Below are 20,529 nucleotides of genomic sequence, written 5' to 3'. Positions count from 1 at the left end.
AGTTTTTTGAGTTTGTTTTTATGGTGGTGGGACGTCATTGATGATTGGAAATAAACTATAATAGCCTGAGAAACAAACAAACGACGTAAAAGCTCATGAACCAACCAATCAGTGTATCTGTAATAATAATAATCAAATATTTAACTTGTTCTGCCCACACTGGACTTTTTGTTGGTTGCGGTTTACGTTTTTCATGGCAGACTGTTGGTTAAGAGTCTCGCTGAGTAAACTACTGAGATCTACAGCCTGTAATCAGCCTCTCCACATATTACAGAGTGTAGTTGTGTTGTTGTGTTGGTGTGTTGTTGTGTGTCTGTCGGCCGGTTGTGTGTTTTGTTGCTAGTTGCTGGACACGTGTCAGGTCGCTTTAATGTAAACAGTCCCATCAGCGCTGCTCGGCTGCGTCTGTGGAAATTTCCACTTCCATGAGGCTGCATTAGCGCGCTTCACAACAAACATTTCTAAAGCGGGTCTTGGCCCACATCGGCGCGTAACAGGACGCGCCCACAGAGCGAACCCACTCATTTTCACGGCTCCTATTGGCCAGCCCGAAGGTGTGTCATCCACGCTGACGTCAGGCGCCGCTTTTGGACCCGGCCGTGCCCTCGGTAATAACATTTCATAATGTCACTTATGGACTATGAGTGTAAATGAAGGGTTTGGGAATGGCAAAGTGCCATTCGTTGTTTTTGTGTGACTAACTGGAGGCGTGTTCGTCTCCTCCAGACATCCTCCCCTTTTTCTTTTCTCTCCCCCCCCTCCTCCTTCAGCTCATTAATATTGATGAGATGTTGGAGGCATAAGACCGGCCCCCCCTGCACCACCGCGGACTCATTCAGCATCCAGCAGCGCAACATCTCACTGCGCTTTCGTCAGACTGTCTGGTCTGAGCTCCTCGTTTTGATTTCTGAAAGAAAATGGCTCTAAGAGGACCAGTTATCCGGGCTCTGCTCAGAACTCAGCTCGGCCACACTTGCCAACAAAGCAGAGCGCAATCCGTGGCTGTCCTGGGCGCACCGTTTTCAAGAGGACAGGTAGGACACATGACTTGTTTTAATCAGTCTGAGTTATAAGTCATACATTTGGCCACATGTCTAACCCTGATTTCCTGTCGGCACAGAAAAGAAGAGGCGTGGAACACGGACCCAAAGTCATCAGAGATGCGGGGCTCATCGAGCGACTCTCCACTTTGGGTAGGTGAGACGCAGCACGGACATAATAAATAATGGAAGCAGCCGGTGCCGCTGTGTTATGTAACCGGGGATGGGTGGAACCTGCATGGGAAGGCGTTCAGACAGATTTAACTTGGCAACCTCCGGTTCTCAGCCAGCTCGTTACATCACCGGGGAGACGGTAAATATAAGCATCTGACATGTAACCAAAGAGGGAGCTTAAAGATAAAGGCGCGATTTGTGCGTAAAAACACATGGCACGCGTCAGGAAACATGATTTTTGGATGTTTGTTTTTTGCATCCAGAGTCTTAAAGAGCTTTAGATGACCGAGAATCTCCCCAGACGATGCTGTTACTCTGCGCCATTCAAGGTGCTTTCTTCCTTTCTTCTCATTTTGAAACCACATGTCTGCTTTGCTCATGCTGTCCCCTCCTCTCGCACATGCTCGGAAGGGCGCAGGAAGAGGATGACTGGGTTGTTTCCACTGTGTCGTCAGTGAGCGGCTGTAAAAGCGCGTTTTGTGCGTGTGCGTCCCGGCGGAAACGCCTCCAGTCTCCAGTGTCGGAGACTGAAAGGAGACACCACAGGCGGAAAGAATCCCTTTTTTTTATTTTAGAGCCGTTGTCATGAGGCTGCATTGTGACTGAAATTACATAAGAAAGGACTGGCAAGGAGACAGAGAGAGGAGGGAAGTCCCACAGAGAAGCAGCTAACAAGAGGAGAGAGAGCTGCTGCTGCTCCACGTGTGAAAATAGCACCTCAGAGTCAGCCACGGCTCAAGTCAGATGCTGTTTTATTATAGATCAAATTAAATCAAGATAATATGGAAAGGAATTTAAAACAACACAACAACAAAGAAAAATAACTCAAAAGTTTTCTTCAGTCTTGTTGCATTATGACAACTTCTATGTTCAACCAACAAAAAAGATGAAGTTTAGTTTTCTCTGCTAACAGCTATTTTGGATTATTTATTCACTGGCAGCATGAAAGCAAGAGTTTAGTTTGATTGTTCATAAAAAATAAAGTTGTTCCAAGTAACATTTCCATGTTACTGAAAAGGAATTAAGTGTTAAGTACTCCATTGTCACAGACAAATTCTAATGTGGAAAACAAAAAAAACTCTTAATCTAAAGCTTTTTGTGAGCAGAAAACAAGGGTAGTTAGTTAGTAACAACAGGCTAATGTACAAAAAATAAAAAACTGACAGTGTGACACAAATGCAACACAAAATGACAAAAAAAATTTACAGAAAGTGACACAAGCAAGACACAAAATGTGACAAAAAACTACAAAAGCGAGACACAAAACTACAAAAAAGAAAAACAAAATGACAAACGTGGCAAAATGACACAAGCGAGAAAAAAAAGAAAAATGAGACACAAACACACGACACAAAAGAAACATGTGACACGACAAAAACGAGACACAAGTTTGAGGCAGGTAATGTTGATTAAGGTGCAACGTGATATAAGTAAAACCCATTATTAGAAAGTCCAGTTACAGTATTAAGCTGTGAAACCTCCTATTCTAGAGTCTGTAATCACTTATACAGGGTTTAGCTGTTTGAGGAAATTACAGTTCTGCAAAAAATACAGTAAAACACTGACTGCTTTTCATCATAGTTTCAAAGAAGAACATTTCTAGTTCCACACAGAACCTTTTTTTGGCAAGAAATTCATTTAAGAACCATTTTTAGGAAGCACTTCTCTTGAGATTTGCGATAAAGTTGTTTCTTATTTCTCTCTCTTACTTCTCACTTCCTTCTTAAACCAAATAATTGATGGATTAACTGAGAAAATAATCGGCAGATGAAGTGATAATGAAAATAGCTTGACGTCAGCTACGTCGCACTGTGTCCGTCCAGCTTTTGGTTTCTTTTTTTGGCTGCAGATTCTGGGTCAGTCTTGCATTTTTCAACAGTTTGCGCCGCTAGTTTCCAGACTTATTCAAAGTCCCTGAAGTCTATTAGAGTTTGTACAAGAGCTTCAACTAAATCCACAGCAAAAGCTAAATTAAAGACACTTATAACTAATAGTAACATGGACAGACATATTCTTCATTTACACATGCAAAGCATTTGTATAATGTTTATATAATTTCAGTGACAAAAAGATAAGATGTTTGAGTTACTGCAAGATCAGAGTGAACATTTTCCAGTTGGTCAGAGCCACATGTGGTTAAATGAAGGTTGGTTGTGCTGTTGCACATGTGTGGTAATAAGAAGAGAACGGATTCTGCAAAAAAGTGAGTAGCAATCACGGGATGTAACTCAGTTCTACAAGGGTTTATGTGTGTTATTACTGGCGTTATGGAGATGCCACCCGAGGCCAGCCCTTAGCTCCGGCCCTGTCTAGGCTACTTAAAGTCTATCTGTGGTCCAGACACAGATAAATCTCCTTGGAGTAATAAGGACACTGTAGGTTAATATGGGGCCACAGGTCTCATAAGGTACAGTATTAGTGGCACAGTATAAGAAAGAAAGAAAGAAAGAAAGAAATGAATCAAATGAATCACCTACGATTTTGATATTTGAGTAATAAGTTTAAGTTTTTCTGGTTTCTTTGACGCTAAACTGAACATCTTTGGGTTGTTCACAACACAAGACATTTGTCATCTTTGGTTTAGAGAAACACTGGGCATTTTCTGACATTTTATAGACCAACCAACTAACCGATTAACTGACAATGAAAATAAAGAGTAAAGTCAGTTCCAGTCCTGCTCCCTCTGAAACCAGGGGCTGCTCTTGACGCCGCACAGGACTGAAACTTGGCCTCTGTTTGCATGACGAGGCTGTTATAAATACCCTCACTATAGAGAACACCACAGACTAAGCAGAAGTCTACTGTCATGATACCTCTTAGCTCAGCAGGGTCAAAATAAAGTCGCTAATGAGTGCAGCAGGTTGCTCGGACGCTTATTAATACAACAGAAAAAAGATAGAATATAACTGCAGATTATTTTCTCGATTATCAATAAGTTGTTTCGTCTATATGGTGTCAGAAAATATGCGGAGCAGTGTCCAAGATGACGTCCTCAAGTGTCCTGTTTTGTCCGTGACCCAGATCTGTCCACTTCACCATCAGAAACCAGAAAAGAGTCACATTTAAAAAGCTCAGAATTTCAACTTGCATTTTGACGATCAAACTAGCTGGCGATTAACTCTAAACAAACAACAACAAAAAAAGAAATAGCCGCTGCAGCTCTTATCTTAATACAGTAAACATCTAGGTGTTTGACAGATGAGGTCCGGACAGATCCGGAGAGTTACAGCGCTTGCCAGGTGATTCCATCGTGTTCGGTTGCAGACATCAGCTCATCAGCTGTAAACATCAGCTGTTGCATAAGAGGCCACATCGTCCTCATACAGAGCATTCAGCTGTTGGCACGCGTCTATACTTGTGTAGGGCAGTCCATGCAATTACATTTAAGTAAAATATATGGAGACATATTTCAAATTGTATCAGATTACTGGTTAGATTTATATTCAAATAAAATATACAAAAGCTGATATAGTTTCTTATTATTTAATCCAGTTTGATGGGTTTAATTTAATACTTGCTACGCTGTTATAGACTATTAATAAAATAATACATTTTAAGCATTGAATATTTGGGATTATGATCAATACCCTTACGTCTGATCTACTTTATAAAAACTTTATGTAGGGTGTTTTTTTTTTTTTAAATAGGATTGAAGTCAATTCCATAAAAATAGTGTTTCAAAAGAGCACTGCATCCTCACTGTTGCTGACAAAGGGATTTTTTTTAAAAAGCCTTTAACATTAAAATCAGAGGTCGGAGGCAAATAGTTGGCTCTGATTCATCGTCCTGATGGCCTGATGCCAAATTGGCAGCAGTGAAAAAAGATACAGCTGCAGCGCCACCAATGCAGCTCAACCCGCGAAACCAAACACTAACTGAACTAAATACCAGGTTGTCTTGCCATCTGTGAGCTGTCAGTTTGCTGTTTCCATGAAAAAAAAAATCACATATAAGAAAAAAAACAAACAATAATCACTCAAATTGCATCAATGTAGTCAATAAGGCATTTAAGCTCTTATAGTAAATGTAATTCTTGATATTTAATAGAAGCGAACCTGCTGAAGGTCACTTTAACACACTTTTAAATTGTCCTGCAAGAGATGCTCCCAGTTGCATCAAGACATTACTATTCCTGTCCTAGTCTACGAATGGTAATGCAGCGCACCGGCTGCCCTCAGATCAGCAGAGTAACACTAAACCGCCATCAAGGCTCACATTGCCAAATGAACCCCAATATGGTGATTCAAGTCGCTTGTTTACTTCGCAGTCCGCGTCCTAAACTAAGTGGAAATTTTCCGGTCTTTGCATCTGCAGCCACCGAGAATAGGGCAAACTGCAGCCGCTGAAACCTGAACTGCAGCTGAGAAACGGGACCAATGGAAAGTGCTCCGTCACTCATGTTCCACTGGCACTCAATGAGTCACCCACACCAGGCTGCAGGCCACACAAATCCATGTTAAGTAACGCGCTGGCAGCAGATTATGTAGGATTTTCAGTTCACACCTGCAGTGTGGCACCTGCAAACATCCACAACCCTTAGCTTGGAGGTTTCTTTCATGCAGCAACCAACGTGTGTCCCAAAACTGAACCCCAAAATCTGCTGGGAGGCTTGAAAGTCATGTTATCTTTGAAAAAACTGCCAAAATTAAACCATTAATCAGATTAAGAAGCTGGAAAAACAGAAGGAATTGACAGATTGTCTACTTTCCAATGGTCCAACTAGTTTGAACTAATCAGCTGTGATGGACAATTTCATCATCTAAATTATTTTATTCTACCCATGTCATTTAAAAATTTCCCAGAAAGAATCCATTTTAATTAAACAGATTCCATGATAAACTATAAATTCTGTGACCTCGACTCAGCTGCAACCATCAGTCAGGTGACAAAAATTTGGAGACTTTTTGGCTCCAGAGCAGATAGGAGGCAAGCATGGAAACAAAAAAATGCCAAAATAACTCAAGTATGGCGCTCTTATAATGTATCACGCTCAGAACCTCAAAACTTGCTTGTGGATATCTTTTTATTATTTATACAAAAAGAATCACCAAAATGACATCATTCATCAGTGCAGAATAAACCGTCCAGTTTTTATCTTTCAATGGCTTTTAAAATACTCATCTGTGACCTGCAGTTCTGCCAAAAAAGCGACCAAATCTAAGCGTAAAATTGTGATATTTAATCAAAAGCAATGTGTTTTACATTGCTAATTTAAAAATTCTCCCTAAAGGAACTATTTGGCAGCAGATCCTGTAAAAAACTAAAACAATTCTGCACTCCTTGGCACAACAAAAAATGATCCCGCCGTCACCGTAAACTGCACCAAAAGAGTGACTCAGCGTGACGTTCCATTGCTTCATGGCTGTTTTGCTGTGTCATTGTTTTTCCAGACTACTCTGTGCACGACTTTGGCGACCTCAACTTCCACCACCTGGAGAAGGACGAACCCTACATGGACGTGAAGTTCCCTCGCTCTGTGGGTGGTGCTAATAAGATGCTGTCCGGTGCAGTGAGCAGAGCCATCGGTGCTGGACACACTCTGGTCATGCTGGGAGGCGATCACAGGTAATTATGTCAGAGTGTGGAATATGCAGAACACAGGTACAGCAAGAACACTTCCCCTGAAGTCATGCAGTAAAACCTATTTCGTATTTGGATATAGAGTGGATATAAAGTGTCTTTGTGAGGTGTTGGGCCACTAGAACAGAACAGCTTCACTGCTGCTTGATTCTCCAAGTGTCTGGAACTCTATTGGAGGGATTGGACACCATCATTCCAAAAGATATTCCCTAATTTGGTCCAGAATCTCCATTGTGTGTTCAGCTGGGTTCAGATCTTGTGATAATGAGGCATGTGATTCCTATCATTTTCATCAAACTATACAGTGACCCCTCATATTCTGAGTATGGTCACTTTCATTAGGATGCGAATGTTTCGGAGCAGCTATGTTTTGATCTGCAGGGACTCTGGACCCAAACTCTGCCAGCAAAATGCCTCTTGTAGCATAACAGAACCACTAGATCCCCTCACTGTTGGGTCCACTTAATTTGTCACAAAGAAACTAAATATAATTTTATGTATTAATGATACGACTCCCTTGCACGGCTTTGGTCAGCATCTTAACTGGCAAGATAGAAACTTCCTATATTTATACGGCTGCTCCTCTACTTCCACAGCCTTGCTATCGGATCAGTAGGAGGCCACGCTCAGCAGTGTCCTGACCTGTGTGTCATCTGGGTCGACGCTCACGCAGACATAAATACCCCCATGACTTCTCCGTCAGGAAACCTCCACGGCCAGCCGGTGGCTTTCATGCTGAAAGAAATGCAAGACAAGGTGAGGAAAAATATGAAGATCAGTCACTTTGTAACTGAGTGGTTACAGAACTTGACGCTGTAGCAGTAGTTAATACAAGCATTTCAAATTTTTAGATTTAATGTCAAAATAACATTCATTTTGACACGTGGATGTTGCGATGAAGCTGCACTGTGATCAGCTTCATCTGATAGGTTATAGGACAGCAGGCACCTGTGCACAGACGTGTAAAAGCTGTGATAGTATGCACCTATTTCTGCTTTTTGTGCATCACTTTAAGGTAGAAATGTTTTTAGAATGTGAAGGAAAACAGAATGACAGTTAAAATATACTGAAATATAAAGCAGTAAGGCCCCCAGACATTCTGCAATGCTCTCAAATATTTATGGTTTATTTGAGTCAACACACATAGTATAGTGGTTTTTAAAAATAAAAATCCTTTGCTTCTTTTATGTTTTTTTTGGAGGGATCAAATGCACATGTTCTGAATACTGAGGGGTGGAAAATATCCACCTTTGCCCAGGCTGAAAGAAACACTTTCCAGTTAGTGAGTTAGTATTAATATTAAATATTATTATTAAAAAATGCTTGCTAATAGGGCATCTTTGGATTTGAATAATTTTAGAGGGCACTAGCCTTCATTTTTAAATTAATCAGGTAAACTTCTACAATATATATTATTGTAGGGTTTTAACCTCAATATTTAAATCGGTCATGTAAATTTGTATCATACATATAATATATAAATGTGTTGTATAAAAAATCATTCTGCAAAAAGTTTTGTTTTTGTTTAACAGAGGGCTATTTTTAGTTGTAGTCCCTTTCTACATATATTCCATATTAAATTATGTCCATCTGTCTGTGCAGATGCCAGATATTCCCGGGTTCACCTGGATGAAGCCCTTCCTTTCCTCGAGGGACCTGGTGTACATCGGACTGCGGGATGTCGACCCCGGAGAGTAGTAAGTAAAAACTTTACCTACATGTGGCAAATTTTCCCAACATGTAAGCACTGTGAAGCTGATGTTTTTGATTGTGTTTATTGCAGCCACATCCTGAAGGACCTGGGTATCCAGTACTTCACCATGAGGGATATCGACAGACTCGGCATCCAAAGAGTCATGGAAGTCACTCTTGACAATCTTCTGGCGAGGTATGTTTACAGATTACGATGTGAGCTCACAATCAGCTGAATTACTTCTAATGCATATTTTTTTCATTTGATAAAACTGAAGAATTCACATTAAAACTTTCTCACCTTTTTGGTCAGAAAACAGCGACCGATCCACTTGAGCTTCGACATCGATGCGTTCGACCCGTCTCTGGCTCCAGCTACAGGAACACCAGTGAACGGAGGTTTGACCTACAGAGAGGGAATCTACATCACAGAGGAAATTCACAACACAGGTACAGAAAACCAAATGACATCTTATCAAAACCCATCTCCGGTGAAAACCAACAAACACTTAAACTACACAAGGTACAAAGCCTCATTTACGAGTAAGAAAATATAAAACATAGGCACAAAAATAAGAACCTGGATCACAAGAACATATTAAAATCTAAAGTTACTACAAAAAATGTAAACATAATTTTGTAGCATTTAAGTTTCAAAAACAAATCCAATACCAAAAACAAGAGCAGGTGCAAGTAAAATAAGATGAAATTTTAAAAAACAGAGTTGCCCTGACAATAAAACTAAGTCCAACTTTAGATGGTTTAGCAGGTTTTTCCAAGTAGACCAGTAGGTAAAACCGGATTTTCCAAGCTCAGTTAAAACAGCTCTGTATGGTTAAGGGAATGAGTATTATAATTATCTGCAGTAATTAACCCAAAGCAGAGCTATAAATAGTGTCGAAGACAGAGTAACCATTGAGACATGCATGTATAAAATATCACCATTGTCTCAATAAGTGATTTTTCCTACAATGCAGGGAGAATTCATTGTTCAACATACATTATCCCTGGAAAATAAATGTTTTTGTGGTAGTTTAGTCACCAGTATTAAGACATGATACTTAAAAATCAGCTTAACATTAATTCAAATATACATATATTTGTACTCTGTGCCGTTGAGACCAGACTGTCCAATGTTTCTGTTTGGTTTTATCTGCATTTAGGACAAACTAATTGATACTTATTGAGTACTATTTGTAACTGAGCAAAGTAGTCCTAAAGGGCTTTTACAGCAGAAAGTACAGTTTACACACTAAAGTACAATATAGTGTCATCAGCGTAAATATGTACATTACAAGAGGATACAGAGAAAACACTATCATCTATGTATAGACAACCACAAAGGCCTCAGGATTGAGCCTTGTGAGACACCTTTTGCAACTTTGAAACACTGTTGTCTGTCTATGAGGTAAAACAACTGCACAGTGTTTCTTTCTGTCCAATCTCAAAAACACAGTCTCAGACTTCCAAGGAACCAATCATGTCAGCTTGCAGGACGGGGCTTTCTTTATCATTATTCTGCTTCAGAATTGGCCTCTGGTTCCAACATGTTTGGCTGAATTACTCCAATATTTTATTTTACCGTTATGTAGCGTAGATAGAAGTCATTTTAAGGCATTAAGAGATTATTTCCATTGAAAAACATCTAAATATGTACCTTTGATACACAGAGATGATTTTTTTAGGGGTTAAATCAACCAGAGATCAACATTCTTCTAAATTCTTGTACCTAAAGATCTTTTATTGCCAGATTTTGGTGTCTGACCTGTGAATCTGTGTTGATGTGCAGGTCTGCTGTCGGCCATGGACCTGGTAGAAGTAAACCCAGTCCTCGGGGCGAACCCCGAAGCCGTGGAAGCCACCGCCTCTCTAGCGGTGGACGTCATTGCGTCGTCTCTGGGCCAGACGAGGGAAGGAGCTCACGCCTCCATCGACGCAATTAACTCTGCGAAAAATGACACAGAGCAGCTCTGCCTCTGAGAGCACGAACAGAGCTACGAACTTTATCAGTGTCATGCCTGACCATTCCACAACTTTGAAGACAAGATCGAACCTATCAGTAGCTGATGTTTTTGTTCCCATCTCTTTGCCGTTTAGCGTCGTGTTTATTCTTGAAAACCAAATTATTTCTGGATGCATCCATATACGAAAGGGCTTGAAAAATGTTCCTATTGGTAATACTGAGACAAGCCTTTGATATATTTAGAAACCACTATACCTAATGATGGGACTACTATTATGTTAAGCAGCAATACTAACTTATTTTGTTCCTGTATGTCATAAATTAAATGTAAGAGCTGCCACATATTTATCATGTGTTTGGCTTACAAGAGAATGAACCTGCCTCAGAGGTATGAAATACTAAGTGTGACTTAGTTTTAAAAGTTTGCAATCTAATGTGGACTTTCACATTTTTGTGGCTGTGCCAGTTAGTTAAAACTAGTCATGTGCTGTCACTTTTGGACCAGTTATGGTTACTGTATTTACTTTAGAGTTTACTTTTGTATTTTCACGATACGTGTGTATAAATATTTACTACGAGTGCTCATGAAAACTGAAAATATCAGGCGTTCAGTCAAAAGCTGGAAAGAAACAAGTGTTTGCATAAATGAGCTGTTTTACTGCTTGTTGGATATTTGACTTGATGTGGCCACTGAATGAATATTATTCAAAGAGCTTCTATTTTGGTCTTCCATAAATGTGATTACATTTTTTGTTCATTTGTACGTGTGTCTTATTTCCTCCTTACACTGTTTTTATTCTTTTACAAAAGGTGCACAGTACAATGAAACTGATTCATTTCAACATGAGCAGTCTACTAGTTTCACAAGACACCTCCTTCGACTCTATGGAGCTCTAATGTTGAGCAAAGACATTCCTTATTAAGTGCATAAAAATAAACCAGAGCACAAGACATTACAGGTAAAAACATAATTTTCTCATACACTGGTCAATTTTGAGATTTTGGGCAATTTTGCTTCCATTAATGAAAAGAAAAATTCAAAATACACATTTCAGGGTTTATTCTACGATTTTTTCAATTAGTAATTTATGAAATTGGGTGCAGATTTAATTACTTTAAAAATCATTTTCATATTTAACACTTTCAGAAAACTTAAAATTCAAAATATATAAAATAAATTAAATAATTAACTGGGAAAATTCCATGGCAATATATATTAAATAGTAAATATTAGTGTATTATTACCTATTCTAAACCTGAAATATGTACTTCAGCAGCACCTTAAAACATCAAACCTTCCAGTTTTATTTATACTATATTCAATTTTATTTTTAATTTTTTAAATGTACACTAACTTTAGTATATGTAATGAAGCAATGCAACATTTTACCTTCATACTATGAATATTTTCTGAGTTACAGGCCCTCAAAACTTCTAAATGTTGCACTTTTTGGAGGCCTTGTACCTTCATAAGAAGAGAAGATAGGTAGATTACATTTATTGGCCTAGAAACAGATTTGAGCTGTAAAAAAACTGCAACCAAATCAATTTTACATCCTCTCCAGGTGTTGCAGTCTGAAGCCAAAATCTTGTTTAGGTTCAGCATATCTTCTTCTGTAACCAACTTTGAGCTTCAGTATCATTGAATACGTCACAGTTCAAACAGCAAACCTGCACCAGTTTAGTATCGGTGACACAGAGTCATAGAAACAAACGTTGCTACCCTGGATGTGTTATCGGTTTTCTGATTACTCACCAGAGAAAACTGGACAAAAGGGCATTTTAGGTAAACCTTCAAGGATCATATCACCATGTGGGATAGATAGTCGGTCAGAACAAGTCATAGCAAAGGAAAGGCCTCATTTTTACCTACATTTTGATACCAGGTTCATCTTTTATCCAGGATTCAGAATAACTCTCTATGCATAATGTATAGTAGAATAGAGCTTTAACTTGCACATATAGTCGGATAAAATACATTTTATATACAATACTGTAGGGTTTGAACTGAATATTTAAATATGATGGGTAAATATGTAGAATAATGTAACATTTAAAGTAGTCGAACAATTTGTCCAATAAAAAAATACTGCAGCGTTTTAAGGTTAATTTTTAAATTACTCGAGTAAATTTGTTTATAACATTTTAGGGTCTTACGCTTAATATTTCATTTAATTAAGGGAACATTGTAGAATAGATCTTATTTTATTTTCTTAACCTTAACATTTAAATGCTTCATGTAAACTTTGTACAATAAATAATGCTGTATTGTCTTGGATTTAACATTGAATTTGATGGGTGAATATGTACAATAATATTGTCTAGTTAATTTTAACGTTTAAATCTGACTAATAAACACTATTCTACAGTCTTAATAAATAATGTTGTAACCTAATATTTCAATTAGTTGGAGAAATGTGTAGAATAAATTATATCGTAGGGTCAAAACCTGAACATTCAAACTTGTTATGTCATTTTTCTGTTGAAAGGCACTGTGGTTCATTGCTCTATAAATTACTTGACTTGAATATGAGCGAAGGTTTCAGTGTCTTTAAATATTTAAATTTGTCTAATAAATAATATTTTAGGGTTCTAACCTTAACATTTAAATTTGTCTAATAAAAAAATCTAACCTAAAATTTAAAACTTGTCTTTGTAACGTCTGCAGGAATCTTATTTCTCTATTGGAAAGCACTTTGAGTCAATGTCTGCTGTTTTTAATGTGCTGTATAAACACTGGTTACCTAACTCGACCACCTGTTCCACACAAGCAGGTCACCAAACATGTTTTTTACACTTTGCATCACACCAGGAAGGCATGATATCGCAGCAGGAAACAGAAAAACATTGTGGCAGATGTACCACTTCACTGACACGGCACCAAAAATAACTTTATCACCAATTATTTGAGAATTAATTCCGTAGTGACAGATGCTGTTTACCAGCTCTAACCTGTCCTGGTGCTTCAGCCTGTAACTCCACAGCGGATGTTTATCCTAACTGTTAACTCGCTGCCTTCCCTGGAAACATCAGATACAATGCAAACTGAGGTTAAAGATTAGCTTTAATGACGTGAAGGCTGTCAAATAAGGAATTCTGGTTCTTATTTGTAACAGCGATTTCTGTATTATACAGTAAATAGACATTAACTGTTAAAAACATTGCATCTGTATTAAGACTTTCTCAACCCAGGTTTCACGTTCAGCTACAGATTCAGCTGGTGTCGTGTCATTTCATTATATTATGTGGTTTAGTTTGATAAAGCGAAAAAGCAGCTGAATTCCAACAGTTATGTATCTTGATCCTTTTAAAACTGCTGCATCTATCGGTAACATTTCACAAATACTGTCACCACACAGTCTACACATGTTGGAATAAGTAGATTGTTTGTCCAAAACCTTCCAGAGAATCATCCGTGGCGTCTGTAGCATCATCCTGCAGGGCGTCATTGGCATCAACAGACTGATTAAACAGTGAAAACATCAGTGCAAAGAGTCTCTGTGGGTTTGGTCCATTAACAGGTTCAACAATTAGCCGTTCTTCACCTGCCCATGGACAGAATCCCCTCCAGGTAAATGTTCACCACCTCGATGCAATCACAGGAACAAGTTGGCTGGAAACAGCAGAACAGTATTATTGCTACTGGACAGTCAGTGGAGACAGATGAGGAGAGTCTGGATCCACAGCTCAGTGTTTATGTTGGAAGAACCTCAGATAAACCACAGCTCCCAGAATAGCCAACTCCATTATAATGATGACGGCTAATAGCAGCTTGTTCGTCATCAGCCTGCAACACAAAAGAGGAGATGAGTCAACAATAAGCAGAAGCTCTGGTCAAGGACACCAGTCATAGCCCATAAATATGTATTAAATACACCCAGACTGCCAAGAGCGAACTGTTACCTCTTCAGTAAGTTAGAATGATCTGATTTATTAACGGGACGATCAACAGAAAAATGTTCAGCAAATTATTTTGACATGATGGTTGGATGTCATTCATGATAAAAATGACATTTAAAGATGCAATTTTTCCTCTGATATTTTATGGATGAAACTATTAAAATTGAGAAAAATGATTGTTAGTTAAAGCTGCAATTATCAGTTTGTTGTCAGAAACTCATTAATTAGCCAATAAGAAGTAACTAAATCCGACCATGTGTTAGTGTAGCGGTCTACTTTCACATTGAAATGTAAACATAGCAGTGTTGTTCTGTGTTGTTCTACACTCCTGGTAATATAAATAAATAATCTTCACCTGAGTTCAGTGCATCTAGTAAGGGCAAAATAGAAATTAAAGTGCAACCAAAACTAGTCCCTCGCTGACAACCCGCTATTTTTATCAAAGTTCCCTAAACACCTCACAGGCAGGCTACAATAGACCTTAGCCATAGCTAAGGCCGTGCACAAAGGAGCTTCTAGTCTTCACTCAGTTACTGGGTCACACAGACGTATGAGCAAAACGTTGTGGGAAAGAATGAAAAAAAAATAATAAAGCATTTCAACGTCACAATTTACCAAGTTGAAGCCAAGTGATTTGATCTGCATGGGCTGTTTACTATAAGTAGAGCATTTTAAACTTCAGTATTGCATTTGATCAGGTTTATTCAATTGTGGAAAGTCAAAATCATGATTATTATTGGATTAATTGTGCAGCCAAAAGAATTACAACACATCTGTGCACACCCATACACAAAAAATAAGCATAAACATGGGGGAGAAAAACAGGGTAGCACTTACCGCCGCGACATGGCACGCAGAATTTTTCTACTTCGACTGAGGTTCTCTCCAGTATTTTCCAACTACACAGAAACAAAAGGCAAAAAGATAAAGAACTTTAACACATTTGAAAGCTCTTCTCCATATTGACTCAATAAAACATACAACTAATCTAAACAGTATTAACCCAGATCACAGCTGCACTGTCAAGTTTTGTCCCAAATCTAATACACTTCTGCATTCTTTTCTCAGAGAACATAAAATTAGAGAAACAATTGAATAAAGTGACCAAAACATGTCACATTAAAACTAATAGAAGATCACAGCTTCCTCCCACACGACAGAAGGTGTAATAACGATTCACAGCTCACTCTGTTTCTGGTTCGGTCCAGCTGTTCCCTCTGTTCTCCCAGCTCCTCGATGATATCTGTGCCGATCTGCTCCGACTCGGCGGCGATGCGCTGACTTCGTTCGATACTCTGGCTGGCGTTGTTCAGAGAGTCCGTGCCCTGGAGGAGCAAAGCCCTCTGGGACTGCAGGTGTGTCTGCACAGGTGGGAAATAGCAGCAAATTTAGGGTCAACATAAATAGAATAATACTATTACAATAAAATAAACGTATGTCCTTTGGTATTTTTGTTAAATACAATCCAGGACTTACTTTGCTGTAAGTTTTATCTTAGTATGTCAGCCTTCCCACCAGCCTCTTTCCTATACTCATACATATCAAAACTGTCTTTTTCCACTGATACTTTGTCAGTTGCAACATTTCTTGCTTTTAAATCTTAATTATTCTTTCAACTGCACTGTAAACGTCTTTGCATGTTGTCATTTTGTACAATCAGCCACAATCTAACAGATATAAAAAGACAGTGGTCATATTCCATTACTGCATTATGACATCATTATGGTACAGAATTACTATATAATCATAATAAAATAATTCATTAGGCATTCAGGGTGTGGTAGTTACTCTGATGATGAGATGACACTGTGCTCACAGAGTCTACACTCACACTTTGTTGATTCTGTGATGAATAGATGCCGTGATGACTTCCTTGTCCTGGCTGCGAAGAGAAGCCGGACCCAGGTGCAGAGCTTTTCATGTCCCGCTGCAGTTTGCCCAGATCTCGGCGGTACAGACGAAGCTTTGTGCTCATAGCGTTCCGGTAGGACGGAGGGGCGGCGCGCAGCTCCTCTTCCATTCCTTGTAACTGGAGACGGATATGAAATTTATATTATGTAATGCAAGAGAAGGAGGTAAGATCTGTCTCTTGCTGATAAGAAACTTTAAGCAGAATTCATCATAACTTACTGTTTTAAATTACTTGAAAAACAAGGCAGTTTTCTGACAAGTTGTCTTTAGCGTTCAAATGAGTGGATAAAAATACCTGAGTGACTTCATAAGTCTGCTTCATTACAGTTGCGAGGGAAAAAATCTTTTTTTTTAAACTGTAGTATTATATTAGTAATGTGATTTTATTTGATATCATATGACAAAGCTTTTTAATATTGCTACACTAATATGATTCAGTTTTAGAACAGCCACCTCATGACCCAACCCTGACTTGCACAAAAACTATTACGGAAGGAATTCTGGTCATTCCCATATTGTATGGTGGTGAATAAGGCTAAACGATTTGGGGAAAACACGTTATTGCAATTTTTTTAAACAGATATTGCAATTTAAAACATTTTTTAAACGCTTAAGTTACAATATTTATTGTGCAACAGATTTAGAACGTGTTGGATCATTACCCCATGAGACACATGCAAAAATAGGTCAAACATGTTTTTTTTTTACATTTGTAAATGACACAAAAACAGACCAACTATCACAAAAGCTGTGACTGTGTTAAGTTAAATAAATAAGGTAATGATAAAAAAAATAAATAAAAAAATAAAAAATCCCAACAGCAAAGTAAAAGGATCTTTCTGTAGACGGTCTGAAGCCACTTTTTGGATTGCTTTGTTTCCTGACGCTGGCTGCAGCAGCTGTGTTACTTTTAACCTGTTTTATATTTTAAGCTCCTTATATTGGTTTAGGATTGTAGTTTGTAATTCTTGTGAGAAATATGCTCCGCTTTACCTGTCCATTATCCCGACTGCAGCTGTTGGGTTTAGTAAAGCCAGATAATGAAAAGATATCCATGGTGTGTTGAAGTTGTTTTGCAGTGCAGTTTCCTAGCAAACGTTTCCAGAGTAGTGAAGCTTGAACAATGTGGAATTTTCTTTATAGCACCAAAATAACCTTAAAGTAAGTCAGACTAACTTAAAGCCTGGCTTGTAAGGTAAACTCAAGCTTACAGTGAACAGGCTTTTATTATATTACGGAAACTGTTTGTTTTTAAGGCTTGCTATTCAGCAAGCAGTGTGTGTGGGTATTTTTAAGCAAATGAAAGTCTCACATGTCCCCACAGTATGTTTTTTTCCCCAGTTTTTGCAGGTCAAAATACTGCAGAGGTGGGTCATTTCACCATGACTGTAAAACCCCTGGTTTTAGTCCTGTTATAAACGTACTGAACACATTAGCTGCGTTCCAAATCACACATTTTGTCTTACCATTTCAAGCAGTATACATACAATTGGGACATACAGCTTCATCATAATGTTGCAGACAAAGCGCTGACCACCACAGTCTATAATGTGAAATGAGCGGTCATCTGTCTGTGTGCACTCAGACATAACTGCGCTGAGGATTGTGGGCATGTTGGCTTGCATACTGCACAATCTGACCAGATGTAGAAGGACATCCTGACATTTTTGGCCTACTATATTTGATGCACTGCATAGGGACATAATGAATCTGTCAGCTGGAGCTCTCAAAATTAGTCTGAGTTTGTTGACTATGTTAACTAGTTGTGGGAGGACTTGGGGAACGGTAGAAGTAACTGTCAGCATATTTTAACAGCTTTTACTTTATACACCAAAGGGTATTTTTACAAGATGGGACCTTTAAGTTGTGACTCATCAGTTAACTCAGGTGTATTTCCTGGATCATGCAGAGGTATCAAACAGCTGACAGAGGATGCTTACAGATGAAGCAGGTCTCATATTTATATCACTGAGGCACATTGTTTAGAATTCCGTTTATACACACACATATGCGAGCAAGTGAGTAAACTGTAGCCGTGCTTGAAGTAGATTCAAGCCAGCAGCTGTAACTTTCAAAACAGAAACAGAAGAGAGCAGCTCACCACTTCCTCAGCCTCCCCCTGCCGCTCATCGAAGCTCCTCACCAGCCTCTTCCTCTCCTCTGCAGGTGTGACAGCAAATATTTTAGTTTCACAACAAACAAACTTCCTCTAAGCTGCTCGTTACGGCGCGCAGGTGTTTAGCTAACGTTAGCTAGCTAACAACAACACAGACTGTTTACCTCCGTGGATTTTGAGAGCTCTGTCCGGCATCAGCTTCAGCTCCTCGAACAGAGATTTGTAGATTTCATGCAGCTTCTCGAACTCCTCCGACGACATTTTGAAGTTAACTGTAGCTCAGTTGTTTTAATAAAATGTATTGTCTTCAGCTGCAAAATACAGAAATAATCCAATCCAGAAGGTTTGCCTTGAAGATAATCAGATCCCCGGGACTCTTCCGCATGATGGCCCTCGTGACTCAGTGCCTGAAACTCCGGAGCGAAAATAAGAAAAATCCATTTCAGATTAATGATTTTATTGAAACTTTAGGCAGAAAAATTCTACAATCCACATAGAATGCAAATTGTAAAAGTAATGTTACATATTGGGAAAAATAACGCTTAGAAAATCGTTGATTACTTTTTCTTTCAGGCACTGCGCAGACAGCTTTAATGGCGTCTTCTGGGAAAATGTAGTTTTTTGTGGAACACTGAAGAACTCTGGCCTGGTGAGTACAGTATTACTTCAGAAGACAGCAATTTTTTACTTTTCCAGTGATTTTTATTTATTTATGAATGTTTATTTTATTTTTTATTCAACAAAGCCTCTTTTGACAGATCAAAGACTATATCAAATAAAATCACAAAACATATCTATTTACATTAATGCACATGTTGTAAAATACGATCAATAAAAATATGATTTTGATGTGACCACTATTTTTACCCTGTTTTCTAATAGTTAACATAGAAATTCATATTTTTTTCTGAGATAATGCCAGCTATTATCCATAAAATAGGGACAATTCGTAAAATAACTGTTAAAACAATTGTTCACCAATCTTGAATCCTGAATATAGATGATTTTTCTTGCAAATAGTAATTGTTAATATATGTAAACTACAATTTCTTTATGTTTTAAACGTAGTTGGGATTTTTTTAAAGTGTACTTTTACGGTGCAGTGTGTTATTCAAATTTGACATGTAAGGTAGCACTTTATTCGAAGATTTTACTTGTTATTATCTGTAATTAATCAAAACAGCAAAATGGAAAATCTGGAAATATTTTTTTAAATATGTATTTTTTTTACAGTGTAATCTGTTGGTGGAATGTCATTGCATGTTAGTTCAGTCATAAATCAATAAGTTTTTGTTTTATTTTATTGCTCAATTTTATTTTTAAGTGTCTACTGCGCATGCTCCGTGAAAGCAGTACTCATTTCCTGGTAGGCGTTGAGAACTACAATCCCACGAGGCCGTTCGCGGTGCATCTTTCACCCCGCTGCGCTCTGCGCCCCTTTATGCTTTGACATCAGCTGTTCTGCCTCCACAACAGCAGCATCCAGCCGGAGGAGACGCAGCAGCGGAGCCGCGATGTTTGTCCTGTTCGCCGCCGCGGGGCTCGGACTCGTTACGCTGCTGGTCATCGTGTTCGCTCCGAACATCAGGTGAGCCGCGAAAAAACTCACTTACTCATTCATCCGGATGCAAATCTGGTGTTTTAACACATCAGGGGCAGGTCGGCTGACAGGACTCCAGTGTGCACTGATGGAATTATCAGCATCAGATCCGCTTTTAGTGGGAAATTAAAGCCCAGCAGCTCGTTTAAGGCGTGATTTACTGAGTGTTTGTCCGTTTTTACTGATTGCACACGACGCTGAGGGATTGTGTGAGCAGAAAATCAATGGTGATGGAGCTGTGGGAGTTTTTGCACAGATGAACCGGGTGTCTTCCATCTGAGCAGCTCGGGCCTATCAGGAGGCTGAGCGTGGGAGGAGTCCAGTCCGTGGGCTTCAGTCCCGGCAGCCATTGGTCGCAGGGCGGCCCTGCGCGGTGGTGAGGCTCGGACCACTCTGAGCTGTCCACGGTCCAAGTTCCACTCTGAATAATTAAACCTGTCCGTCCACATGTCCAAGTCTAATGAGGACACAAGTTCAGGCTGACACATGGAGCTTCCTGGTGCTGAGAAACCACAACCAGAATCATAGCAGGAGTTTAATTGGTGCATAAGAG

General features: G+C 38.9%; 3 protein-coding genes across 3 annotated transcripts in view; 2 read left to right on the top strand and 1 right to left on the bottom strand.

Moving 5' to 3' along the window:
- The first annotated feature begins 808 nt into the window (after nt 1-808).
- Nucleotides 809-11,202, top strand: arg2 (arginase 2). Its single transcript, XM_008293260.1, has 8 exons — nt 809-1,034; nt 1,121-1,193; nt 6,605-6,779; nt 7,391-7,550; nt 8,397-8,491; nt 8,578-8,682; nt 8,800-8,936; nt 10,276-11,202. Exons 1-8 carry the CDS (start codon nt 918-920, stop codon nt 10,464-10,466), a joined length of 1,053 nt encoding a protein of 350 aa, XP_008291482.1. The 5' UTR covers nt 809-917; the 3' UTR covers nt 10,467-11,202.
- Nucleotides 11,203-13,495: 2,293 nt separating this feature from the next.
- vti1b (vesicle transport through interaction with t-SNAREs 1B) lies at nt 13,496-18,773 on the bottom strand. The gene is made up of 6 exons (XM_008293259.1): nt 18,541-18,773; nt 18,362-18,420; nt 16,181-16,378; nt 15,537-15,710; nt 15,187-15,248; nt 13,496-14,236 (listed from the first exon to the last, which is right to left on the bottom strand). The coding sequence occupies exons 1-6, from the start codon at nt 18,635-18,637 to the stop codon at nt 14,137-14,139; spliced, it is 690 nt and encodes a 229-aa protein (XP_008291481.1). The 5' UTR covers nt 18,638-18,773; the 3' UTR covers nt 13,496-14,136.
- A 1,076-nt stretch (nt 18,774-19,849) lies between these two features.
- rdh12 (retinol dehydrogenase 12) overlaps nt 19,850-20,529 on the top strand; it is a 10,886-nt gene continuing 10,206 nt past the window's right edge. Inside the window, exon 1 of the mRNA XM_008293257.1 lies at nt 19,850-19,964. Coding sequence (XP_008291479.1) covers nt 19,891-19,964 — 74 coding nt within the window. The 5' untranslated portion in view covers nt 19,850-19,890. The remainder of the gene's footprint in view (nt 19,965-20,529) is intronic.

The sequence above is a fragment of the Stegastes partitus genome, unplaced genomic scaffold (assembly GCF_000690725.1).
Source record: "Stegastes partitus isolate 25-593 unplaced genomic scaffold, Stegastes_partitus-1.0.2 Scaffold867, whole genome shotgun sequence".
NCBI lineage: Eukaryota > Metazoa > Chordata > Actinopteri > Pomacentridae > Stegastes > Stegastes partitus.
Note: the sequence above shows the minus strand (reverse complement) of the source record. Positions and strands in the feature narration are given on the sequence as shown.